Source organism: Cetorhinus maximus, chromosome 6 (assembly GCF_964194155.1).
Source record: "Cetorhinus maximus chromosome 6, sCetMax3.hap1.1, whole genome shotgun sequence".
NCBI classification, from domain to species: Eukaryota; Metazoa; Chordata; class Chondrichthyes; order Lamniformes; family Cetorhinidae; genus Cetorhinus; species Cetorhinus maximus.
Window position 1 is genome coordinate 14,971,998 of NC_135884.1, and position 25,636 is coordinate 14,997,633.

At 45.2% G+C, this 25,636-nt stretch overlaps 1 protein-coding gene across 3 annotated transcripts in view; it reads right to left on the minus strand.

Annotated features, from left to right (window-relative positions):
* Positions 1 to 1,819: 1,819 nt before the first annotated feature.
* The window catches only part of LOC144681554 (monocarboxylate transporter 5-like), a 70,647-nt gene continuing 46,830 nt past the window's right edge, over positions 1,820 to 25,636 (minus strand). For all 3 annotated transcript variants that reach the window (XM_078543224.1, XM_078543226.1, XM_078543225.1), the window contains 4 exons: positions 22,304 to 22,990; positions 12,783 to 12,994; positions 7,040 to 7,133; positions 1,820 to 2,919 (listed from right to left, as the gene is read on the minus strand). In XM_078543224.1, coding sequence (XP_078399350.1) covers positions 2,684 to 2,919; positions 7,040 to 7,133; positions 12,783 to 12,994; positions 22,304 to 22,990 — 1,229 coding nt within the window. In that variant the 3' untranslated portion in view covers positions 1,820 to 2,683. The remainder of the gene's footprint in view (positions 2,920 to 7,039; positions 7,134 to 12,782; positions 12,995 to 22,303; positions 22,991 to 25,636) is intronic.

Consider the following 25,636-nt stretch of genomic DNA (forward strand, 5'->3'; position numbering starts at 1 on the left):
GTGGAGGATTATCAGATCAGCCATGATCTCATTGAATGGCGGAGCAGGCTCAATGGACCGAATGGCCTACTTCTGCTCCCTACATCTTATGGTCTTATAGCCAAATTTTAATGTCCTAGCTTGGAGGACAGATGAGCCTGAAAGTAGGTCACCTGGCTACCCTTTCTGCCACAGCTGGCATACATCCAGAGAGACTGAGGAAACCTGGAGGGATTTCCCCTAAAGAAACTTTTACTAGCCTTGACCAATTGTCAAAGGGTCTGGCTGGAGAGCTACCATACCAATGCTCGGGATCTACCACATCAATGCTAAAATCTACCATATTGATGTTGAGTCCATATTGCTATTTCTGACAGAAAATCAGCACCATGCCAGACAAGGTCAACAACAGCACCCTGCGGAGGACAGATTCTTACAAACTCTATATTCAAATCCGATCAAGCTCACTGCACCAGCCAACCGAGTATTTTTGTTGAGGCAGTGATGCTGAGAGTTTGCAGGAGAAAAAGTAAACATACTGAAAAATAAAATTCCGATGTACCATTCCCATCAACCGCCATCTGCTTATTATCAAATAATGATTTGAGCCTGATAATTGTCTGGGAGTTTATTGAGAATGTACTAGGGTATAAGTAATTAAACAAACTGTGTAAGCCAAATAGAACATTCAGAAAAATGGTTGCTTATATTTTTTGCAACTGGACATTGCAGGTTACAATCCATGGCAGTACAATTAACATTTTATAAAATATGATAAAATTCTCCGTTGCTCCTGGTGTGTCTAATTCTTTACACCATAATTAGAAATCTCTGTCAGTTTATTAACCATTTTAATTGGATATTTTCCATTTTTGTTATCGTATGTCATATTACACAAAATCTAGTTTCAATTTTTTTCTCCAATCACATATTACTCATTTACACTTCAGCAAATAAGATTATTTTTCCCTAGATTTTTCCCTTGGCAGCTATATATTTTCTATCCCCAAAACCCCACTCCCCCCCCCGCCACCACATCCCCTCCGAGGTCCAACCCCGTCACCCCCCAACCCCTGAAGTCTGAACACCCCCCCACCCACCCCCATCCCCGAGGTCTCACTCCCCTCAATGCACCCGCCCAACCTCCGAACCACCCCCCACCCCGACCTCCGATTCCCCCGACACCCCAAATCCTATACACTTACTTTCGACACTTACCATCCCCCTGGCCTGTCAATTTCAGTCGGACCTTTAAACTTAACTGGTTTATGGCAGCTAGTGCTGTAAAAAAGGGGGCATATACTCCTTCAATCTGACTCTGCTGCACTGCAATGCGGGACCTCGAGGACAGCTGTGCTGCCTGTATCTGGCCCAGCCTGAGTCGGAAGGTTGGGTGAGACGGGCACAGAAGAAACTTAGGGTAAGTAATTCGGCAAGGAGTGGCAATCTTATGCTGATTGTTACTCCGAGGAAATTACAGCCCATAATTAAACAGGGAGTCACATACAGCCTCAGCTGAATTTCAAATCTTTTTTTCCAAACATTTAGAAGAGAGAGCTAAAATGGAAAGCAGAGTGGGAGCGCAACCAAGCCAGGACCAGTATAAGTGTACAGCAAATCAAGTCATAGTACAGCTTTGGGAGAGGAGTGGTAGAAATCATGAAGTAAAAGAACATCAAACTGAGAGAGAGAGAGAGAGAGATAGGAGCAGGTAATGAACTCGTAGCCAAGAAAGGCATTGAACCAGAATGAGTAAAGTGCGAGAGAACAAGGATTCTATTTTCAGTCATAAAACAGTGAGGCAGGAGAGGGTAAAGGCAAGAGTCGAATCAATAACAACTTGCCTTTATACAGCAACTTTAATAGAGAAAAACTGTCCCAAGGCACTATACAGAAGGAAGAATCAAAAGGAACAAATGGCATATTAAATAATGAGCAACACTGCAAGTATTCAGTCAGTGTTTCATCCCTAACAGAACTAGATTTGAACTCTGAATCAATGATCATCCATTCCATGGCATTGATATACTAACCCTCTGTTTCACTTAGGTCTTTTGAAATGTTAGGTTTGTTCTTCACTTAATATGCATTTGCCCCCAATTTATATCATCTTTGCTACTTCATGTGCTGTTTGCAGCCAGGAACTAAAGTGATACACTCTCAAGACTCTCCCAGTGTTCATAGTATAATAATTCGACAATGTGACTACCAGCAACATTGTAATTCATTTTGAAATTCCTTTAATGAAAATATTCTAGTCCAATCCATTAAAACTTCCTTTACATGTCTTGGAAAACATTGATGGTCTCAATTGCATCAGCCCTGAGGTTGTGTATTGTTCAATACCCCCACACTGAAAACTTATAAAATGAAAATTTCATAAATATTGCTCTGTTGAAATTATTATACTCTTCAGTATTCAATATGAATTTTCAAATAAAGTGCTGCTCTCCTTTCCAACTTTGGCTTGAAATCGGTATAAAAAGTTAAGCCATAAAGATCTGCCAAACTTCCAGTTTCTCCTCCATGTGATTATGTGGAAATACCCGACCACCTTTTCCTTTTCATTTCTGTTGGACAGAAGTAGTTTCATTCATTTATTATTCCATTACCATCTAAACTGAGGACACCAGTTCTAGCAAACTCCGGGGCCTGGTACTTTCAACACCCAAGCTCGTTAAAGCACTGCCGGGAAGGGCCACCCTCAGACCATGCTTTCCAGCTCCAGGTGCTCTTTCGTCGGTGAGCCCTCAAGAGATTGAGGGAGAACGCTCGCCTGAGGCAAGTTGTTGGCGTCTTCCATTATTCTCTTCCTGGTCTCTTTGGACAATTTTCTCTCAGCCAGTGGAACAAAAAATAAAAGTAGGAATGCGACAAAGTAACAAGAACCAGCCAGCTGCAATGAAGCATCGTAATTTTTGGTGAAATCGTAAAGAGCTCCTAGAAACAAGCAAAATGGACTTTAGCCGACTAACAGGAATTAAAAGCTTCTACTCAAATCAGAACCTTTTGTCTTATGAATTCCCACTGCCCTTGAGGAGGTGCTGGTGAGTTACCTTCTTGTTCATAACCGAGTGGCTTATTAGGCCATTTCAGCAAGCAGTTAAGAGTCAACCACAGTGCAGTGGGTCTGCAGTAACATGTAGGCCAGACCAGCTAGGGATGGCATATTAAATAATGAGCAACACTGCAAGTATTCAGTCAGTGTTTCATCCCTAACAGAACTAGATTTGAACTCTGAATCAATGATCATCCATTCCATGGCATTGATATACTAACCCTCTGTTTCACTTAGGTCTTTTGAAATGTTAGATTTGTTCTTCACTTAATGTGCATTTGCCCCCAATTTATATCATCTTTGCTACTTCATGTGCTGTTTGCAGCCAGGAACTAAAGTGATACACTCTCAAGACTCTCCCAGTGTTCATAGTATAATAATTCGACAATTATTGCTTCCCTTAAGGACATTGGTGAATCTAATAGTTTCATGGTCACCACTACTGATACAAGCATTTTATTCCATATTTTATTAATAGATTGAAATTCCTCATCTGCTGTGGTGGGATTTGAACTCACTGTCATAAATCATTAATCCAGGCCTCTGGATTACTTGTCTTGTAACGTATTTGACTGTACACCTACACCTATTTGGAGTGCAATGTTGTAGCTTTCAAGATATGATTGCAGAAGATTATAACCAGAGGATTGTCACTTTGGGTAAGAACATGGAAACAGGGACAGGTTATTCAGTTCCTGCTCTGCAATTCAATTAAATCAGGGCTGATCTGCACATGGCATTGCTCCACATCCCTAGATAACATTACCGAACGAACATCTAGCCATCTCAGTCTTGGAAGTTCCAATTCTCCCAGCGTCCACAGTCTTTTGGGGTAGAGAGTTCCAGATGTCCAATATCCTTTGTGTGAAAAGTGCTTTGAGATTTTGCTGTTGAACAAACCTAGCTCCAATTTTAAAATTAAGTCTTGTCATTCACGGGGAGACAGTGGCATAGTGACATTGTCACTGGACTGGTATTCCAGTGACCCAGGGTAATGCTCTGGGGACCTGGGTTTGAATCTCACCACAGCAGATGGTGGAATTTGAATTCATTAAAAGACTGATGGTGACCATGAAACCATTGTTGTAAAAACCCATCTTTATGTTCTTTAGGGAAGGTAATCTGCTGTCCTTACCTGGTCTGGCCTACATGTTACTCCAAACCCACAGCAATGACTCTTAAAATGCCCTCTGAACAAGGACAATTAGGGATGGGAAATAAATGTTGGCCTAGCCAGTGATGCCCACATCCCATGAATGAATAAAAATTAAAAAAATTCATCCACCAGAAGAAATGCTTTCTCTTAGTATAAACCTAAGAAATCATCTTACTATTTTTAACACCTAGAACAGATCGCTCCTCAATCTTCTGTACTCAAAGAAACACAAGGCAGGGGCAAACTGTCCAACTGATCCTCATAATGTAACCTTTTAAACCATGATATCTGTAAGTTAGCTCTATGTTTTAGCACAACTAGTGCACTGTTAGGCAAAATTTTACAGGGCACTGTGGTCCCTGAGCATCCCCTTGCCCCCCTGTTGCACCTCCCCCCACCCCCACACCAGCTGTAAAAGTTGAGGGGAGGCTACCCAGGCAGCCATTTAAGAGCCAATTGGCTGTTAATAGATGAGAGGCAGGACTTCTGCCCCTCAGGGACAGGAAGTAACGCCTCAGAGGGTTGCCAGCCAATCAGGGGCCGGCAGCTCTCCAGCACCAGCGGTGCCACTGGAAGCGGTGTCCAATGCAGTGGGGGTGGGGCAAGAGAATAGAGGGTGGGCTGGATTTTATGTGCTCCCCTGCCTTCAAACCTGCCAGTGGCAGAGCATAAAATCCAGCCCATTGCTTCTATAAACCTTGCAGAAGACGGAAAAAATTTGCTGACCCAAATCATCAAGGTTAAGAGCAATGTTGCAAGGGGTCCTGTGTTTGGAGCTATGGAAACCCAGGGAGTTAAAGCAGCATGGCTGAGTGACAAGGAGCCCTTAGCTATGCAATGAGGAAACTCACTCACTTGGGAGAATCAGCCTGAATGCCGATCGGACTGAAAGTGGAGAAGAGATAATTGATGTGGGCAGATTGGAGCGAGAGGCAAACTTAAGACTCAGAAAATTCATCCCATTAACATGTGAGCCTTGTAACCCAGCATCTAGCTAGGAGTCAAATGCTCAGTTACTTCACCCTCTAGGCCACTCCCCTGTTTATAGCTTACATAACAGGCACTTTTGCATCATGTGGTGAAATTTGTTCCAACAATGATTTTAATAGATAAAAGCAAAATACTGCAGATGCTGGAAATCTGAAATGAGAACAGAAAGTGGTGGAAAAACTCAGCAGATCTAACAGCATCTGTGGAGAGAAAAACAGAGTTAACGTTTCGAGTCCCTATATTCAGAGCTCTGAAGAAAAGCCATGCAGACTCAAAACGTTAACTCTGTTTTTCTCTCCACAGATGCTGATGATTTTAATAGAATGCTTCTTAAGCCATTCTAATTTCTGCCCGTATGTTACAGCAAAGCAGTTGGTCAGACGCTTTCACTATTGCCTCATTGTGGTTAAAATGTAAATTATTTCTTCTTTTCCATCCTCTGCTCCTCGTCTCCTAAGGTCCTGTTCCAACCTGCTAGGTTACAGTTCCATGGTTGTCAAGTGTCATCTCGCATTTCGCCTAAGCAACCATTCTTCGTGTGTGACAGTTGCAGGGAGTGTCTCAACAGAGTCTAATTCCAATCCTGATCATCATCAGGAGTTGGGCCACTGGCTTGGTTTTTTCTTTCTTTAACTAAAGGACTGAGGCCAATTTTAGTGCTGCCATCACCAGGCCAACTAAGACTGAATAACTAACACATTGTCGTGAAAATATAATAACTCTCATAATATTATTACGAATTATTGTAAAGGTAGGTTAATAGTGGGATTTAATTGAATTGAAGACAGCTGGTCTGGAGGTTTTGAGTAATCAAAAAGGAAACTAGGTTTGAAATGCTAAATACGTAAACATGGCTGAAGTTTTAGAATGTGAGGTGTAAGGAAAATTTGCATTTTTTGATAATCCAGAGTAGTTTGAATTTCAAAGAGATGGTAAGATGTTACACCTAGCCAGAAGAAGCTAAGTCAAATAGTGTGTTTATTTTTCCCAAAGGTTATTGATAAAATTAGTACCATGAAAAGATTTATATTATGAGAAAGGTAAAGTTCAAAAGACATATCGGAACAGTGGAATTTGCATTAAAAAGGGAGAAACATGTATAAAGGAGATGAGGGTATGTGTAACAGGAGAAGGCATTCTAAGATCTAACACAAGTGTGAGAAGCCTCCAGCCTCTGTGCACCAAGTTGCTGTCCAAAGGAACTGAAGCTGAGAAAACTCATTTGAATACAACTGTCCAGGGTATTGTGTCGCTTTGCCTGTGTCTGTTTAAATCTATTTGTTTTTACTGTTGCCTTAACAGAGGTGTAACTGGCAGCCAGATTAATTAGCGGTTTTAGGAGTTATTAAAGTAGTAATTTGTAGACTTATGTATGTGCTTGAAATCTTTTCTTTTGTCAATAAATGTTTAATTTAGTTTTCTAAAAATCTTTGAAGTCTTGGTAGTCTTATTACTTCTGAATTCAAAGCACGCATCTCAAAATAAATATGAACTGCAAAACTATCATGACTGCGTGATCAGGTTTCCCTCATGGACTTGATCCACCTGGCACACATCATCTGCCAGGTCATAACACACATACGGGATCAAATCGGGGACCATCTTATTCTCCATGTGTGAGCTATACTTCCTGCCTTAAGCAGCTGAGCCATGCACAGAACTGCTTCATATTACAATCCACCTGGGACTGGCGAGACACTTTTGCCTCGAACAGCGAGTTGAAAGTATCATTTCAGCAATCACTGGAACGCCCATTTCTCAAACTTTTCTACAGCCTGAAGCTACTGTCTTTGTGCTGAACTTCACCTGATAATGCTTTGGGTGCAGGCAGGAGTTCACAACAAGGTTCTGCTTACCTGCTGCTGGTGGCCCGATCAAACAGCCAAGCCCAACAAAGAACTGGAAGAGGCCCATTCCTTTGTCTAATCTATTTACTCCAATAAAGTCAACCTAAAAAAAAAAAAGTCCTAATTAAAGCATATTTCAGGCATAAAATGTGCTCAAAATTTACATCATTCTGAAGCCAGGATAATGAAAGCTTAGGGGGGGGTGGTGAGGTCCACTAGCTCCAGCATAGGAACATTAACCCAACTGAGGACCTCACTTTTAAGTTCAAATCTGATATTTAAACTTGCTGCACTTCACTGCATGAATTGGGCGCAGCTGAATTTTAGCTAAGATGCTCTCTGAATGAAATGATGCCCTTGTCACGAATAAAACAGATTTACAACGTGCTTTATTGTAAGAGATCCTAAATTTAATTTTGTTGTAATTTGCTGAATAGTAAGATGTGAATTTGGAGCCATAAATATTCATGCGACAATTTTCTGACAAGTTTCTTGATGTGGGAGAGGATTCTGCAATATTACGGTAAAGGAACATGTCATTCAGCTCAACTGCTTTACGCTGGTCTACATACTCCACATGCACCTTCTCCCACTTGAACCCAACTTGCCTGCAATCTCCCCTTCTCCGTCAGTATTTCTTATTCTTTCTCTCTCATGTTTGCCTCAAGGCTCCTTTTCAATAAATATATCAATGCCACCTGCCTCAAACACTCAGGCTTGAATTCTACCCTCGGGTTGCGCCCGAAGTTGGCGCAGTCGGAGGCAGATGTATAACCTGCTCCCGGCCGAGTTTGCGCTGTGAACACCATCTTGCACTGGGTGAGACGCGATTGCTGGATGTGTCTTCCGTGCGCGGAGGTGGGGGCGCGTTGGGCGCCGGGTCCAATGGTTCAAAAACCGTAAGAGGCAGCTCCTGAAGGTTGCCAGGAGTTGTGGGGGAGGCTGAGGGAGCTGTTTGGAAGCAATCCAACAAATGTCCCAGTGTGCAGGCATGGCCTCAGCACCTGGTGGTCATGGAAGGCAGGAGGACAGGTCAGGTGGACACTCTGCACCACCCCATTTCTCAGATGAGTGCCTAGGAGTGCTGGTTGAGGAGGTCAGTGCCAGGCAGCCCAGGGATGGCAAGAGAAGGCCGCCCCACCTGAACAACAAGGCCTGGACAGAAGTCACCGCCCAGGTCAGTGGGCACGACATAGTACACCACACGTGGCTTCAGTGCCACAAAAGGTTCAATGATTTGCTGAGGTCAGCAAGGGTAAGTGCAGAGATGGCATGGACCTGTGTGGAGAACTTTAGTTGGGTGCCCGTTGCTAGGAACGTTCAGGGGTCTAAGAATGTGTATGCCAACTGGCACTGAAACCTGCCCTGCCAAGGCTGGGATGTCAGCACGACTGGTTTCAATGCACTGCAGGGTGAGGTGTGCCACAGTGACATGGCCCGCCTAATGCCCAGGTGGGAGGGCAGGTGGGAACCAGGAACGGACTTTCAGGGAGACGGAGCAATAATGAGGCTATTTTTCCCTGTCAGGGGAAGGGCAGTCACAACGCGGCAGAGCGCCACAGAACGGGTGGAGAAGTGCCAAATCTGTGCATCCTCACGAAGCACAAAAGCGATGCACTAGAGCTTGAATGCCAGTGGCCAGCCCACTCCTCCGGTCGCGGTGAGGCGAGGGTCTCAGATGAAGGTAAGTTGCAGATAACAGATGCCTTTGAGTTGGGTATTGGAAACATACCAGGCTCCTCTCATTAGAAACTGAACTGTCGTAGCCAGAGTCCACTGAAGCTCCAATGCAGATGGCACCATGTAGCAAGTCTCCACTGTTTCCTCAGCCTGCCTAGCATGCATAGTGACTATTGAATGTATTGATCTTATGCCTTCTTCCCGCAGATGCACCATCCGCAGGAGCTTCCGGCGACCCTGAGGACCCCCCCTTGAGCTCCAGGGGAGGCATCACACCTGCACCAGCATCACACTGTCTCTCTGAACCATGGACCAGTGCAAATACTCACACATCGGTGGACTTTAGTTATTCGGCTCCATGGGTAACGCACAGCGGTGAGGGCACAGCACACTCTCATGAGGAGCTGGCAGAGGCAGAGAGGTCCAAGGGAGCTGACAGTGGGAGCACAGTTGGAGACCAGGACTATGCTGCGTCCGAGGCAGATGATGAGCCTCTGGAGTCGTCCATCAGGCAGCAGGTGCTGGATGTCCTGCGCGGGGAGAACTGGTGGAGATCCATGAGGGTCATGGTCTCCATCATGGAGGAGTCTTTGCAGAGCATGGGTTCTGCATTGACCCTTAACACCTCCATTGAGATAGTGGCGGTTCTCATGGAGAGGCAGTTCAGGAGCAGGCTCAGGGGTTCCTGGGGTTGCACTCGGACCTGCGAACCCTCTCACAGGCACTGGCCTCAGGAGGTCACTGGCAGTGTGAGAGATGGATGAGGCACCTAGTCTCCCTGCTGGTCCCCATCCATCAATGGTGAGCAGGGAGGTGCAAACGCACCTCACCCTGGCAGACGTCATCTCTATGGGCTTCTCTCAGGGCGCTCTGGATGAGGGCACAAGCTCCTCTGCCACTCTGCCAGTAGCCGCTGCATCTGATGATGCTGCGATGACTGAGGAGTGCCCAGCAATGGGGCTGGATGCACCCTGCCAGGCAGGCTCTGGCAGCCAGAGAATGACTGCCAAGGTCATCAGGGCCACCAGGACAGTACAGTCAGCAGCTGCCCCCAACGCCACTGTCAGCGAGGGGTGGGGTGGGGCACCAAGACGCAGCACCTGCAGGCATAAATTTTTTGCATTAATTATTTTGACTCTTGTGTTACGGATGGACACTTTGTTTGTTCAAGTGAAGTAACATAAACATTTATTTGACTTAAATGGGCTGAGTTGGCTGGATGGTATGAATAGGTGCCAGATGCAGCACAGGCTTGTAAAAGTATGGCATTGTGTGGTGTTGGTGTACTGGGCTGGGCTCTCAGTTAATGATTGTTAGCAAAGGAGACAGTGCCATTGGCTTGATGAGGCATCAATGCCTTGGATGCCGAGCAGAAGGTTCGCTGCATCAAAGCATCCCTGGCGTCCCTGCCTCCATGAACGTTCCTGTTTTCTGCATCAAGGTCCTCATGCTGCGCCTCCCCAGGCTCTTCCTCTGAGCCATCACTTGTGTCATCTTTCCTGGCCTATGAAGCTGCTTCGTTTTCCTCAGCCTCCAGTAGGCCTTCCTTGCCAGAACCAGGTTGAGCAGAGCACAGCATGCGACGACTATGAAGGAGACACGCTCTGGAGGATACTGCAATGCTCCCCCTGACCAGGTCCAGGCATCTGACGTGCATCTCCAGCAGCCTGACGATCCTCTCCACCACTGCCCTTGTGGAGGCATGACTCCTGTCGTATCTCTCCTTGGCCTCATTTCTTGGGTGGCGGAGCAAGGTCATCAGCCACCTCTTCAAGCAATAGCTCTTGTCACCCAGAAGCCATCCATCCACTCATACAGGAGCCACGAACAGCCTTGGTTCCTGTGAGTGTCACAAGGCATAAGCATTGTGTGAGGTCACAGGGTAACGGGCACAAACTTGGAGAATCTGTGCCCTGTGTCACAGGCGATCTAAAGATTCATTGAGTGGAACCCCTTTCTGTTTACAAAAGCTCCAGGCCCATCTGCTGGCACCTTGATGGCCATGTGAGTGCAATCTATTACACCCTGGACGCAGGGGAACCCAGCCATCGCAGCAAAGCCTCATGCTCTCTCTGCCTGGCTCACCTTGTCTGTCCGGAAGTGAGTGAACGTGCTGACATGTCTAAAGATAGCGTCAGTCACGAGCTTGATGCAACTGTGTGCAGCTGATTGAGAAACACCGCACAGATCCCCCACTGAGCCCTGAGAGGAACAGGAGGCATTGAAGTTGAGGGTCACTGTGACCTTCAAAGCCACCAGCATGGGGTGTCCGCCCACATAGCTGGAGGCGATTTCCGGACCTATCATGTGACATATTGCGATCACTGTGTCCCTGGAGAGGCGGAGACTCCTGTGACACTGGACCTCAGACACCTGGAGGTAGTTGGAGCATTGCCTGAACACTCTAGATGCTGGATAGTGGCGTCTTCGGCGTGACCTCCCGCTTTGGCCTCCCTGTTGGCCCTGCACCAACTGAGCCCATGCCTCTCCTCTTAAAGGTCTGTCCTTGGGATGCTGCCAGCGCCCACCTGGCCTCCTCTCCCTCTTGCCCCTCACTTCCTCTTCAGAGGAGGTTCCTCCAGCAGAATACACTATCTCCATTAGATGGGATGCAGGGGAGCGCTGAAAATGAAGGAGCTCTGTGCTGCAGCACTGAGAGGAACCTTCCAGGGAAGATGAGGACCTGAGATGCTGAAAGGCAAGCTTGACAATGAGACGAGACGCCAAGGAACCCTGGGACAACACTGTACTCACACAACAACAAACTGGCAAAGACAGAGAAAGTGCTGCTGCTCCAGGGGCCTTTTATCCCACCCGTGGATGAGGAAATGATAAAAACGTAAATTCCGTCCACCCGTTTTGCCCGTGCGACGAGCTAAAAATCACACGGGCAACGTAAAATCGCGGTCAATAGGCTTTTTAATGACCTTAATTGGCCCTTTAATTGTCAGCGGGCGCTGCTCCGACTCCCATGTGCGGCCACCCACCTCAATATTGCACGTGTTTCTCGCACAATTTTGCATGTGTTCGGATCAGGGATACGCCTGACCTCGGAACGCAAGATTCAAACCTCGACGTGGCAGCTAGTTCCACATTCTCAGTGCTCTCTGTGTGGAGAAAATCCTCCTAAAAATCTGTCTATCTTAGTTGGCGGCTGCCTTATATTTGTGCCCCATTTGGCCTGGACTAGGCCGAAGGTGGTAACACTCGCTCCACGAGGGTTGCCAACCCTCCAGGATTGGCCTGGAGTCTCCAGGAATTGACACTCAATCTCCAGTACACTGCTGTGTGCAACCCTTGAGAAAAATCATAGGGACACTAAAAACATATGTTTTTTTAAATCTTTTTTTTGAGCATTTCTCTTTACCAGATATAAAAAATGTTAAAAATGGAGATGAGGGGGAGGGGGGAAAGGCTGCTTGGCTGACAGTCAAGCTCCATCCAATTGGGTAATGAGCCTTTTTTGCTTTCCAGTTGGTGCAGGACGGCAAGACTTCACAAGGATGGATGTGTTGAACCAACTAATGGCCGGAGGGTGGGGCAACCTCCAGGAGTCATAGTTGGCAACCCTACACTCCACACTTATTGAACCCCTTCCCAATTCTAAAGCTCCAGCCTGTTTAATCTCTCTTCATTGGTACATCCTCTCAGTTCTGGTAACATCCTTGTAAACCGTTTCTGCACTTTCCCAATGCTTCCATGTGCTTTCTGGAGACTAGAATTGTTTACAATACCCTTAAGTCCAAGGTATTGTCTAACCAAGGTTCTCTATAAAGTGATACTGGTTTTTGAATTCTGTTCTCTAGAAATGAACCACTGTATGTTCTTTACACTCGTTATGACCTCATCTACTTGTGTTGCTAATTTTAGTGGCCAGTTGGAGGCAAGAAAACCTACTCAATTAAAGGGTGGGAAAATCATCCTAAGTGATTCAAACATCCTTTCTAGTGACTTTTTACTGAGAAGCTGACATAGAGGATGGGAAGACGGCGGGTGAATTACGTGTAGTGAGTGTCGGGCCTAAACGGGATAAGAATAATAAAAGTAATGTAATGAATAAACTCCCTCTCACCAGGACTGGAAGCAACAAAGTCTGATAACCCCCACAGAACATGGCGAAAAACACCATGTACACCATTAGCGTCGGGAACGTTTCTGCAAGGGGTGCCAGAAGATTGACAGCTCCACAGAAGAGCAGGTAGACTTTGTAGTAATGATACTTTGCCATCAAGTTACGGTCAGCGACAAAGCCAGAGATAAGCTGAGCCACAATCTCAACGATTCCTGCAATAAAAACTTGTATTTTAAGAACTGTCTGTAACTGTAACACACTGAACGTTGACAAAGAAAATAATTAAGTTAGAATCATGCTGTACGTGGTAACAAGGTAACTCTTCTTGTAGAATTATAGGATTATACACACAGCATTTGGCACAGGAAGTCCAAGCCAGCTCTTTGAAAGAGCTATCCAATCAGAACACGTGAATATAAGAAATAGGACGTGGATTAGGCCATGTGGCCCTTCAAGCCTGCTGTGCCATTTAATAAGATCATGGTTGATCTCTTGCCTATCTGCACTTTTAAAAAAATATTCATTTCTAGGATGTGGGTGTTGCTAACTAGGACAGCATTTATTGCCCATCCCTAATTGCCCTTGTTCAGGGAGCATTTAAGAGTCAACCATATTTCTGTGAGTCTGGAGTCACCAAATAAGGATGGCAGATTTCCTTCCCTAAAAGACATTAATGAACCAGATGGGTATTTACAACAATCAGCAATGGCTTTGTCATCAGATTGTTAATTCCAGATTTTTATTGAATTCAAACATCTGTGTGCTGTGGTGGTATTCAAACCCAGGTGCCCAGAGAATTACCCTAGGCCTCTGGAATACCAGTCCAGTGACAATACCACTACGCCACTGCCTCTCCATATACCTTAATTCCCATAGTTCCCAAAAATCTATTGATCCCTGTCTTGAATATGCTCAATGTCTGAGCATTCGCAGCTTTCTGAGGAGAGGGTTCCAAAGATTCACAACACATGAAGACATTTCTCCTCAGCACCTTGGTCTTAAATAGCCAACCCCTTATTCTGAGACTGTGACCATCATGTTTTAGATTCCCAGGCCAGGGGAAATATTTTTTCAGCATCTACCCTGTCTAGCCTTTGAAGAATTTTATATGCACCAATTAGATCACCTATAAACTCCAGGAAATATAGGCCTAGTCTGCGCTCACCTTCTCTTTCCTCGTAACAATGCAATTTTGTCCCCTTTAACTATTTAAGTAGTCAAAATTGATTATATTGTCACTAACCTTGCATTTGAAACAATCATGTTAACTTCCATTTTGCAGTTAATTACATTTATAATGCAACAATAGCCATGGGTTAAAATATAAACCATGCCCATTGTTAAAGTACAGGCCTGAAGAAAATAAGGCACTTGGTAGTTCTCACTCAAATTTACAATGTACTGAATAAGTACTCTCTAAGATGAAAAAAATAACTTTAATTTTTGTCACCTTTCATGACCTCAGGATTTCCCAAAGAAATTCACAGCTGAAACAGTATTTCTGAAGTGTAGTCACTACTGAAATGTAGGGAATCACAGCAGAATCCCACAAACAGCAATAGTAGGGGATGGTAGCACTGAGGTTATCTTACTGGACTGGCCACCCTTGGACTAATGCTCTGGAGGCGTGAATTTAAATACCCGCCATAGAAACTGGAGGAATTTAAACTCAGTTAATTAATAAATCTAGAATAAAACTCTAGTCTCATCCATAATGATCATGAAACTACAAGATTGCCATAAAAATCCAGCTGGTTCACTTGAGGAGGAAATCTGCTGTCCTTACTCAGTCTGGCCAATGTGTGACTCCAGACTCACAAGATTGACTCTTAACTGCCCTCTGAAATGAGCAAACCACTCAGATGTAGGCAGCTCACCACCACCTGGCAAAGGGCAATAAATGCTGGCCCTGCCAATGACACGTAGATCCCAAAAATTAATTTTAAAAAAGATAAATGATCAGATAATCTGTTTTAATTATCTTGGTTGAGGGATAACTATTAGCCAGGAAAACTCCCCAATTCTTCTCAGTTCCTCCCCCAATTTTCATGCCTCTCAGGCTATGTAATAATTGTAGATAAGAGAGCAGTAGTTGAACCCAGCTCTCCACCCAAGCCACTCTCCATCCATGCCACCCTTTCTATTCATGCCACTCTCCATCCATGCCACTCTCCATCCATGTCACCTTCTCCATCCATGCCACTCTTCATCCATGCCACACCCTCCATCCATGCTACTCTCTCCATCCATGCCGCCCTCTCCATCCATGTCACTCTCCATCCATGTTACTCTCTCCATCCGTGCTACTTTCTCCATCCATGCCACTGTCTCCATCCATGCCACACTCCATCCATGCCACACACTCCATCCATGCTACTCTCTCCACCCATGCCACTCTGTCCATCCATGCCACTCTGTCCATCCACGCCACTCTGATAACTATCATTTGAAGGCATCAGCGATGGCATTCCATCTGATTTTCCTTTAAAGATGTGGTTAACTTCTATTTGGTGTCTAAACCGCCACAAACGAGGTCAGCTGAACCACAGCATAGGGGATTGCACACTGTCAGCCTTGGCTCATTGGTCACACTGTAGGCCAGGAGTCAGAAGGTTGTGGCTTCAGTTACTGCTCCAAGAACCTGAGTGCATAATCTAGGCTGACACTTCAGTGCAGAGCTGAGGGAGCACTGTACCGTCAGACAGAACAGTTGAGGTATTCAACTGATGGCTGAACTGTCTTCTTAGGTGAATGCAAAAGATCGTATGGCACTGGTTGTATGGGAACTTTCTGGCTCACCACCACCTTCTCTAGGACAATTAGGGATGGCAACAAATGCTGGCTTTGCCAGCGATGAACACATCCCATGAAATTTTTTTTTAAAAAATCCCTCATCCAACATCACGAAGACATTATCTGGTCATTTATTTCACTGCCTTTTGTGCAAACTTGCTTTGTGTCAAGTTCCCCTTTATCACGTCGGTAATCCCACTTCAAAAGTATTTTGAAAACTGAATCACAGAATCGTTACAGTGCAGAAGGAGGCCATTCAGCCCATCGAGTCTGCACTGGCTCTCTGAAAGAGCATTCCACCTAGACCCACTCCCCTGCCTTATCCCCGTAACCTTGCACATTCTCTCTTTTCAGGTAGCAATCCAATTCCTTTTTGAATACTTCAATCGAACCTGCCTCCACTGCCCTTTCAGGAAGTTTGTTCCAGACTCCAACCACCCTCTGGGTGAAAAAACCTTTCCTCACATCACATTTACTCCTTTTGCTAATTATTTTGAATCTGTGCCCTCTAGCTCTGGATGCTCCCTTGAGTGGGAACAGTTTCTCACTATTTACCCTGCTCATATCCCTCAGGATCTTGAATACTTTGAATATCTTGAAAGCAAGCCTTCTTTTCTCCAACGAAAAGAGTCCCAACTTCTCCAATCTACCCTCATAGCTACAGTTCTTCATCCCGGGAATCATTCTTGTGAATCTCCCCTGTGCTCTCTCCAATGCCTTCACATCCTTCCTCAAGTATGGCACCCAGATCTGGATGCAGTACTCCAGATGAGGCCTAACTAGTGTCTTATACTAGTTCAACATGACATCCTTACTCTTGTACTCAATGCTTCTATTAATAAAGGCTAAGATACTATATGCTTTGTTAACTGCTCTCTCAACATACCCTGCCATCTTCAGTGACCTATGTACATATACAAAAAGCTAAAAGCTACTGCGGATGCTGGAAATCCAAAACAAAAACAGAATTACCTGGAAAAACTCAGCAGGTCTGGCAGCATCGGTGGAGAAGAAAACAGTTGACGTTTCGAGTCCTCATGACCCTTCGGCAGAACTGAAGTATAGTTAGGAGAGAGGTGAAATATAAGCTGGTCTAAGGTGGGGGGCAAGGGGAGAGAGAAGTTGAGGGTGTGGTGGTTGTAGGGATAAGCAAGCAGTGATAGGAGCAGATAATCAAAAGATGTCACAGACAAAAGGATCAAAGAGGTGTTGAAGGTGGTGATATTATCTAAGAAAAGTGCTAATTAAGAATTCAACAACTTTAGATCTTAAACTCCCCCTCCCCCCATCCCCACCCCGTTTCTTCCCCCTCCCTTTTTTTTTCAATAATTTATATAGATTCTCCTTTTCCCACCTATTTCCATTATTTTTAAATCTACAACTAATACTTTGTTAGTCTTTCCACCCCACCCCCACTAGAGCTGTACCTTGAGTATCCTGCCATCCATTCTTAATTAGCACTTTTCTTAGATAATATCACCACCTTCAACACCTCTTTGATCCTTTTGTCTGTGACATCTTTTGATTATCTGCTCCTATCACTGCTTGCTTATCCCTACAACCATCCCACCCTCAACTTCTCTCTCCCCCCGCCCCCCACCTTAGACCAGCTTATATTTCACCTCTCTCCTAACTATACTTCAGTTCTGCCGAAGGGTCATAAGGACTCGAAACGTCAACTGTTTTCTTCTCCACCGATGCTGCCAGACCTGCTGAGTTTTTCCAGGTAATTCTGTTTTTGTTATGTACATATACACCTAGGTTCCTCTGTTTCTGCACCTCCTTTAGAGGCTCTCTCTTTATTTTATACTATCTCACCAAAAACTTCCTGCCAAAATGAATGACATCACTCTTCTCTGCATTGAACTTCATCTGCCAGTTGTCTGTCCAATCCACCAACGTGTCCATGCCCTTTTGAAGTTCAAGACTATCCTCACCAGAGTTGACAAAATTTCCAATCTTCATATCATCTGCAAATTTTGAAATCATGCCCTGCACACCACAGTCTAAGTCATTAAAATATATCCGGAAGAGCAAGGGTCCCGGGTCCCAGCACTGAATCCTGGGGAATACTGCTACAAATCTTCCTCCAACCTCAAAAAATAACCATTTATCACTTTCCTGTCACTCAGCCAATTTCTTATCCAAGTGCCTACTTTCCCTTTTATACCATGACCTAGAATTTTGCTCACAAGTTTGTTGTGTGGCACTGTATCAAATGCCTTTTGAAAACCCATATACACCACACCAAGAATATTTCCCTTATCAACCTTCTCCATTATCTCCTCAAAAAAACTCTCGCAAGTTAGTTAAACATGATTTTCCCTTAAATAATCTATGTTGGCTTTCCTTAATTATCCTGCACTTGCCTAAGTGACTACTGATTTTATCCCGAACTATAGTTTCCAGAAGTTTCCCTGCCACTGAGGTCAAACTGACTGGTCTTGTAGTTGCCGACTTTAACCTTGCACCCCTCTTTGAACAAGAGTGTAACATTCACAATTCTCCGGTCCTCTGGCACCTCCCCTGTGTCTAAGGAAGACTGGAAGATTATCACTAGTGCCTCTGCAATTTCCACTCTCACTTCCCTCAGTACCCTTGGCTGCATTTCATCCTGTCCTGGTACCTTATCTATTTTAAGTAAAGATAGCCTTTCTAACACCTCTTCCTTCTCAATTGTAAATTCTTCTAGTGTACCAGTTACTCTCTCTCTCACCTCGGCCTGAGTAGTATCTTCTTCCTTTGCAAAGACAGGTGCAAAGTACTCATTCAATACCTCCGCTCTTTCTCCAGCCTCCACATGCAAGTCCCTTTTTTGTCTCTAATCGGTTCTACTCTTTTTTTTAACCACCTTTTTATTATTTACATACTTATAGAAAACCTTGGGGGTTCCCTTTTATGTTACCTCCCAGCCTCTTCCCTCGCTCTCTCCTTGTTTTTCTTCTTTGGGGTATTATGAGGTCTGAAAGCACTAGCTATCAATGCATGTCCTCCCTCCTTTCTTGGCAGCTGCAAATCTATTTCCAACCATTGTGTGGTGCTATGTACCTATTGTTTGAAGATCCCCTAATGGCCAATTATAAAGCAATGCTGGGAGCAGCAATCTCACCCACCTTCTAGGATAGGGAGTGGATATCCCAAAGGTCGACTTTGAAGAAAATTCTAAAAATAGGCTAGAGAAGCAGAACTGATTAATTATTTCTGCAACATAATCTAGATTTGTTGCCAAAAGTTGTAATGGCTGGGATCAAAATAGTTACCAAGATCCCGCTCCACAGCCTAACACCATTATTAAACGCCTCCCGGGCAATTGATAATTAATTTAACTTGCACCTTTAGAACAGCACGTATTTTGCAACAATTGAAATTATGTTTTCTTTTCCCCAAACAGAAATATTGTTCTGTTGTGAAGCTGTCTCTCTATTCATTAGGTTATAACACATTGTTAAAGCAAAAAAGAATTGATGGGTTCTGTCTAATTTGAATTAATCAGGTAGGGAATTGGCTTGGATCCAGGATCCCTGTTCTGAAGAACTTAAACAAAGAAATGAGGGACTGCCAACAAACAGGTGAAATGAATATAACATAAAAGCAAAGTACTGCGGATGCTGGAAATCTGAAACAAAAACAGGAAATGCTGGAAAAACTCAGCAGGTCTGACAGCGTCTGTGGAGAGAAAAACAGAGTTAATGTTTCAAGTCCATATGACCCTTCTTCAGAGCTCAAGGTGAAATGGACAGTTGCCCACTCTCAGACTCGCACTATTGCTTCCACTTATAGCACAGATACGCTAGAATAGGCAAGCATAGAGATCAACTTATTTTGAGCATCACACAATAGCACTGTATTGCTGAAATCTGTCAATGATAACCAGTCACCTTATAAGGATTTTAATTCTAGAAGAGGGAGAGTGGTGTGATACAATGTATGGCATGGCTCACAGCCTCCAATTCCTCATGTAGGGAGCTCCCAGTCCAGTGGGGCCATCCTGATTCAATGAAAGGGATGGCACAAGGAATGGCAAGATTTTCTCTAGAGAAAGCAAGGGAAAATCAGGCCAGTCTGTTCCTGTGTGGCTTCTGGTGGAACAGGGAGAAATGAAATGCAAAGAGGTGTGAGGTGCTACATTTTGGTAGGAAGAACAAGGAAAGACAATACAAAATAAAAGGCACAATTCCAAAGTGGGTGCAGGAGAGGGAGACCGAGGGGTATATGTGCACATATTGTTGAAGGTGGCAGGGCAGATTGAGAAAGAGGTTAATAAGGCATGCTGTTTCATCACATGTTCGGGATCTGATTGGGACTCTTCGGGGCTTGTCTATTCTACCATAGTAAGCTGCTCAAGACTGTAGCTTTGTTAAAACCATAACTTTTTATTTACAGCTACCATGTATATATTGGGACCTCTGCACAAGGTTGGAACTTCTGCTCCCTCCAGATCTCTCAGTCATGGTGATGTTACATCCTCATTACACCAGTATCATGTGCTTCTGATGTTAACCCTTTGCTCAATAGATCCAGGTCTTTATAAATCGAGCCACCGAGTACAAAAGCAAGAAAGTTATGATAGACCGTTATGAAACATTGGTTGGGCCTCAAATGGAGCATGGTGTCCAATTCGGGGCACCACAATTTAGGGAGGATGCAAAGGCTTTAGAGAGGGTGCAGAAAGGATTGATGAGAATGGTTCCAGAGATTGGGGACTTCATTTATGTGGATAGATTGGGGAAGTAGGGGCTATTCTTCTTACAGAAGAGAAGATTGAGAACAGATTTGAAAAAGATGCTCAAAATCATTCCACTGGGAAGTGGACTGGGAGAAATTGTTCCCTTTGGCGGAAGGGTTGGGAACCAGAGGACGCAGATATATGGCAAATGAACTAATGGTGGCTTGAGGAAAATCTTTTTTTATGAAGTGAATGGTTAGGATCTGGAATGCAATAGTTGACAGCGTAGTGGAGGCAGATGCAATAGGGGCTTTTAAAAAGGGGCCAGAATTTTAGGTCCCGTGGGCAGGCGTGCGCCTGACCCGTCTGGCCGCGAAATAGCGCGAGATGATGTCAGGCGAGCGTCCTGACGTCATTGCGCACTCGTGTGATATCTCGCTTGGTGGTGCACGTGGCAGTCAGAAGTGTACCTGCCAAGATTAAGCGGGTAATTAAGCCCATTAAGGAGGCAATAGAAAGCGATTTTTCGCGGCCCATCCAGTTTTTATGGTTGGCGGACGGGCCAACAAGCCAGGCGGCATTCACATTTTTGCCTAAACCTCGATCCAGGGCGGGATGAAATCTCCGCGGGGAAATAAAATAAAAAGAGATATCTGGGGACTGGTTTTTTATAAGGTATGCTTATAAGGTTTATTCTGTGGAGGTCTGCAGCTCCCTGAGGCAGCTGGCTACCTTCAGGGGGCTCAGTGGAAGTGCTCACTAGCATCCGCAGTGACGTCAGCGCCCACCCTCTCCCCGCCCCCACCGGCAGTGCTGAGCCTTTTTCAGTGCGTATTTCACGCTGGCTGGATGATAATTGACCAACCAGTGTGAAAACGCGGTCAGGGGCACGTTTCCTGTCTGCTCCCGGGCCTGCTGATAGTGCGCGCCCGACGATGTCATGAAGCTATTAATCTATATAATATTTTTCTTTTAAAATAGAGGTTTAGTCTGTGGGTGTGTCTTAAATGGATTAAAGCCAGCTAGTCTGGGTACTTTGATGTGTACTAATTTTGAGATGTCTGAGAGGTAGAGTGCATTTGCATTTTTTGAATAGAGCATTCAAGAAATGGGGTGAAATCTAGCACCTAGCTAGTAGAGACCAAGCAATATGTTTATATCACTAATAAAATTGGTACTATGAAAGGGGTTTTATTGTTAGGAGAGGTGGAGTTCAAAGAGGCTGGTGATACAATGAGAATATACATTCAACGAGATATGCTGGATATAACTGATGGCAGTTTTGTGTGTGCAGGGCAGAGGCAATGTAAGATCAAAGTAGCTGTAAGCCTACAATTGTCTCCACAGGAACCAAAGTGAGAGGAATCTCATTTTAAATTTGTAAGGTGAAAATGCTTTGCCTGGTGTCTGCTTAAAACTCTATGGGTTGCTGTTGCCTTAGTGGAGATTAGTCTGGGAATTGATTAAAAGTTATGATAGTAGTAATTTGTAGCCATGTGTGTGTGTTTACTGTGTTGTAACTTAATAAAATGTTTCATTTAGTTTAATATAAAACCTCTCAAAAACTGGTGGTCTGATTCCTGAATTTAGAATTGGCTCTCAAACGCACCACTTAAAAATATAGGTTATAACAGTTGCTCAAAGTTTCCCTCTGGGATTTTTAAGTAATTCAGCTTTACCAACTGCTGGGTCATAACAACGAGCAAAAAATTCAGGCCAGGGAGTTGGATAGGCACCTATAGAGAAAACATTTGCAGGGGACTAGCTGAGGTGCTCTTGTAGAGAGCCAGCATGGACACAACAGGTTGAATGGTGTCCTCCTGTGCTGTAACCATTCTGTGATTCTATGGAACAAATAACTAAATGTAGCAGAATGCAACTTCCTATAGTATTGGCGTTTTTCTACTGCCAATCAAAATCAGGGTTTTTCATATCCAAACATTGCCACCTTTTTACCGCAGTGATAAAGTCCAATGGAGTAACAAGAGGAAGAAAGCAGTAATTACCTGAGTTTGTGAATAATTATACTATATATAATTGAATAATATAGTAAAGCACTTACCAGCAATAGAAATGAGTAAAGTGGTTTGGAATGGTTCAATGCCCAAAGCTTTGGCCTTGGCTACCAGGTGAAAATATGGTATGAAGTAGGCCAGTTGGCTGAAGAAGGAGCAAATAGCGAAAATAATAAAGAGTGGGTTAGTCAGCAGAGTAAAGTCAATGAGGTCTCTCACACTAACAGAAATAGACTTCAGTTGGGCACCAAACTGCCTACAGAAGCCCTTGTGTCTTGTGTCAGTTGGCACGTCAACTGTGGCCAGCACTTGGCTTGAATTTTTATTTTGGACTTTGCAGTCCAGCTGGTCAGTGGAATGCAACTGTCTTAATAAAGTTGGTTCATGAAATAAGGAGAGGTCCTCAGGTTGTAAAATTGACAAGTCAGCGGGAGCATGGTGATTTTGCTCGACAGCCTCTTCCTCATCACATCGTAAGGAGTTAGATTCCTCCAGTTCATTCTGACTCGAGAGAGATCCTCGGACAAGTTTTGGATGGTGACTGATTGGTAGCTCTGCCTTTGACACTCCATCAGTGATCACGTCCTTTTTGTCATCGAGCAGCTGCAGCTCTCTCTGCCGGCATTCCCTCTGATCACTATCCCCGGCCACGTCTTGCTTTAAATAAATTGGACGGTTCAGCATTCCCAGCGGAATCAGGTGCAGTGTTATTCCACACAGGATGAGGATGGCACCTGTACAATACAAGCAGCAGCAATCATTAACTTGATGAGCACTGTACCTTTAAAAGGTACAATGTTGAATGTCCTTTCTCGTAAATAGAGAGAAAAAAGCACAATTTTGGAAATGTGCAAAATTAATTATGTCAACATATATCCACACTTTGTAACATGGAGCGAACAATTGTACAGAGAATAACAGATACTTAACAGTGAGGCAATTAAAGACTAATATATGTTGAATTCTGGATATGTGGGGGTGAGGTACATGTTATAATCTAATTGAAGGGTTTAGATTTGATTTCCTATATAAGGAATAACTTTCTGAGGCACCAATCCCATTGTGTGGCCTTGCCACAGAGGAGACTAAGGGCAGGATTTTTCCCTGAGGCCTTTGCAACCCCAGCCTCAGGGTTAAATGGAGGTCAGGAGACTGCATTGTGGGGGGGGGGGGATTGGCTGCGATTTTCCTTGAATTGGCCTCTGAGTGACCAATGGACAGGTTCGCTATCCAATCAAGGATGGCGGACTAGCTCTTGAAGCTAGATCACCAGCAGAAGGCCTTCCATCGCTGAAGAACCACCCAGCAGGCTGACTTTTCAGATGAGAGAAGGTGCCTCAAGATGGTGGTACCCCCTTTTCCAACATTTTAAACTTTGAAATAAAAAATTGCCCTTGGCAGCTGGGCTACCACAGTGAAGGGGGAACCCCGCCAATGGGCGGCCTGCAGCCACAGCTGAAACCAGACAGGCCCCTAGCCACTCAAAGCTGGCCCCACAGTCTACAGCTGGGAGGCTGTCTCCAGGCAGCTGGCCTAGTCCCCCACACCTCTGGAAAACTGCAATCAGCCTCAGACAATAGACCTCAATAGCCTTTTAAAGAGATTTAATTGGCAACCCGCCGCTTGCAGGCAGGTAGCCCAGCTACCCTAATCCCATTCTCTGGGGAAATGGCCCAGGGCGGGAAGGTGCCAGCAAACTTGCACACCAATCGGCGGCACCAAATTCTGTGCCTACCGGCCTCCATGCTCACCTGTAAGGAGGTCTAAAAATCCACTCCTAAGTTGCACAATTGGTCAATAGTACAGCGGCCCCATCTTGATCCTGCATCCCTGTCTGGTGGGACCTTCACTTTGCAAATTGTCCTGGCAGAATAATGGACATTTGACTGTATGTAGCCAGGAACTGGACTCTAACTACCTCCTGTATTTTACTTCAAACCATTACAGCCATCGGGAAAAGTGAGCTTTCCCTCCATCAATTGATTCAAATCAAACTCTTGGGATAAAAAGGTAATTGCCAGGGTTTTCCGTGCCCGCGGGCGTCGGGCGTGTTCGTTGGCGTGAGCGGACAATATGGCGCAGTCAGTTTCACAACGGTGTGAAAGCAGTTCGCGATCATCTGCTTAGCCCACCGATGGCGGGCCGTGTTTCCCGCCATTGGACATCGGGAACCTCATTGTAATACATCTGCATATCATTATTAGCCCTGCCTGCTGGAATTGTTCCCTCCGCCTGCTGGATCATCCGCCCACTTCCCGCCGACGTGTTTCACAGCAGCATATATAAGGCATGCACTTGGCGGGCTGCGCTTTGAGGGGAACACGGAGGTGAGTGCGCAGTGACATTGCACAGTGCTCACCAGCATTGCCTGTTGGACTTCAAGCTTGAGGTGCATTGTTTGGGGGGGGGGGGGGGGGGCAAAGGCAGCCCTGCTGAGGCAACTTGGGGGCGAGGGGGGTGCAAGCATTCAGGGCGGGGGGGTAGAGGGGGCAAGGGAAGTTGCTGTCCATTAGGGACACCTTATATAAAGTGACTATTCCTCTGCAACTGAGACAGTTCTGGTGCAGCCATTGATATGATTAGAGTCGGGCCTCTAGTTTATCTGCCCACTCAAGCAACACAGAGGCATCAAAGTGCCGCCAAGTGCTCCAGAGCTTTTCACCCTTCCAGCACAGACTGCAAAATAATGAGCGTTTTAGTGGACTGCAGAACAGTTGGACGACTGGGCATGTTGTACAATCTCCATGCTAAAGCTGGTCATGGAGCAGTCACTGGTGGAGGTGCTCACAGCCCCTTGCAATGTCATCATCCCAGTTTGGACCATTCTCCCCCATGGTCCAAGCTAACAGTGCAGCCTTGCAGTGCGGGTTAGGAGAATGCCTGTGCCTGTGCTGAGAGCACAGCATGCAGTCCAGTGGGCAAAGCTGCCGCCAATCGGTCGGGTGGAGTGGGGCAGAGGTGGGTGGGGTTTCAGGCAGCCATGCAGCGCACTAATCTCTGGCCATCCAAGTGGTGGCCAGCACTCTCTGGGAAGCCGTAAAGGGGCCTCCACACTTAACCAGGACAGGTTCTTAGTACACCCATGCTAACCACGAGTCTCTCTCTTTCATCCTGCAGGAGGAGTACATCAGGATCATGGAGCCTGGTGAACTAGCTGTGTGCCTTGTGGCTTACAGGGAGCAAAGACGACAGAGGAGAGAGCAACTGAGGCTCCTGGCTGCGCAGAGACAGGAGCAGCACCCTCAGAAGGGGCGGCTGGGGCTCCCACACACGCTGCCAAAGAGCCAGCGTGAGCTGTTGCTGGTCAGCACTTAGTGACACCCAAGGTCTATAGACGCCGCCTATCATTTCTGCAGATGATCAAGAACCAGTGTCGCCGA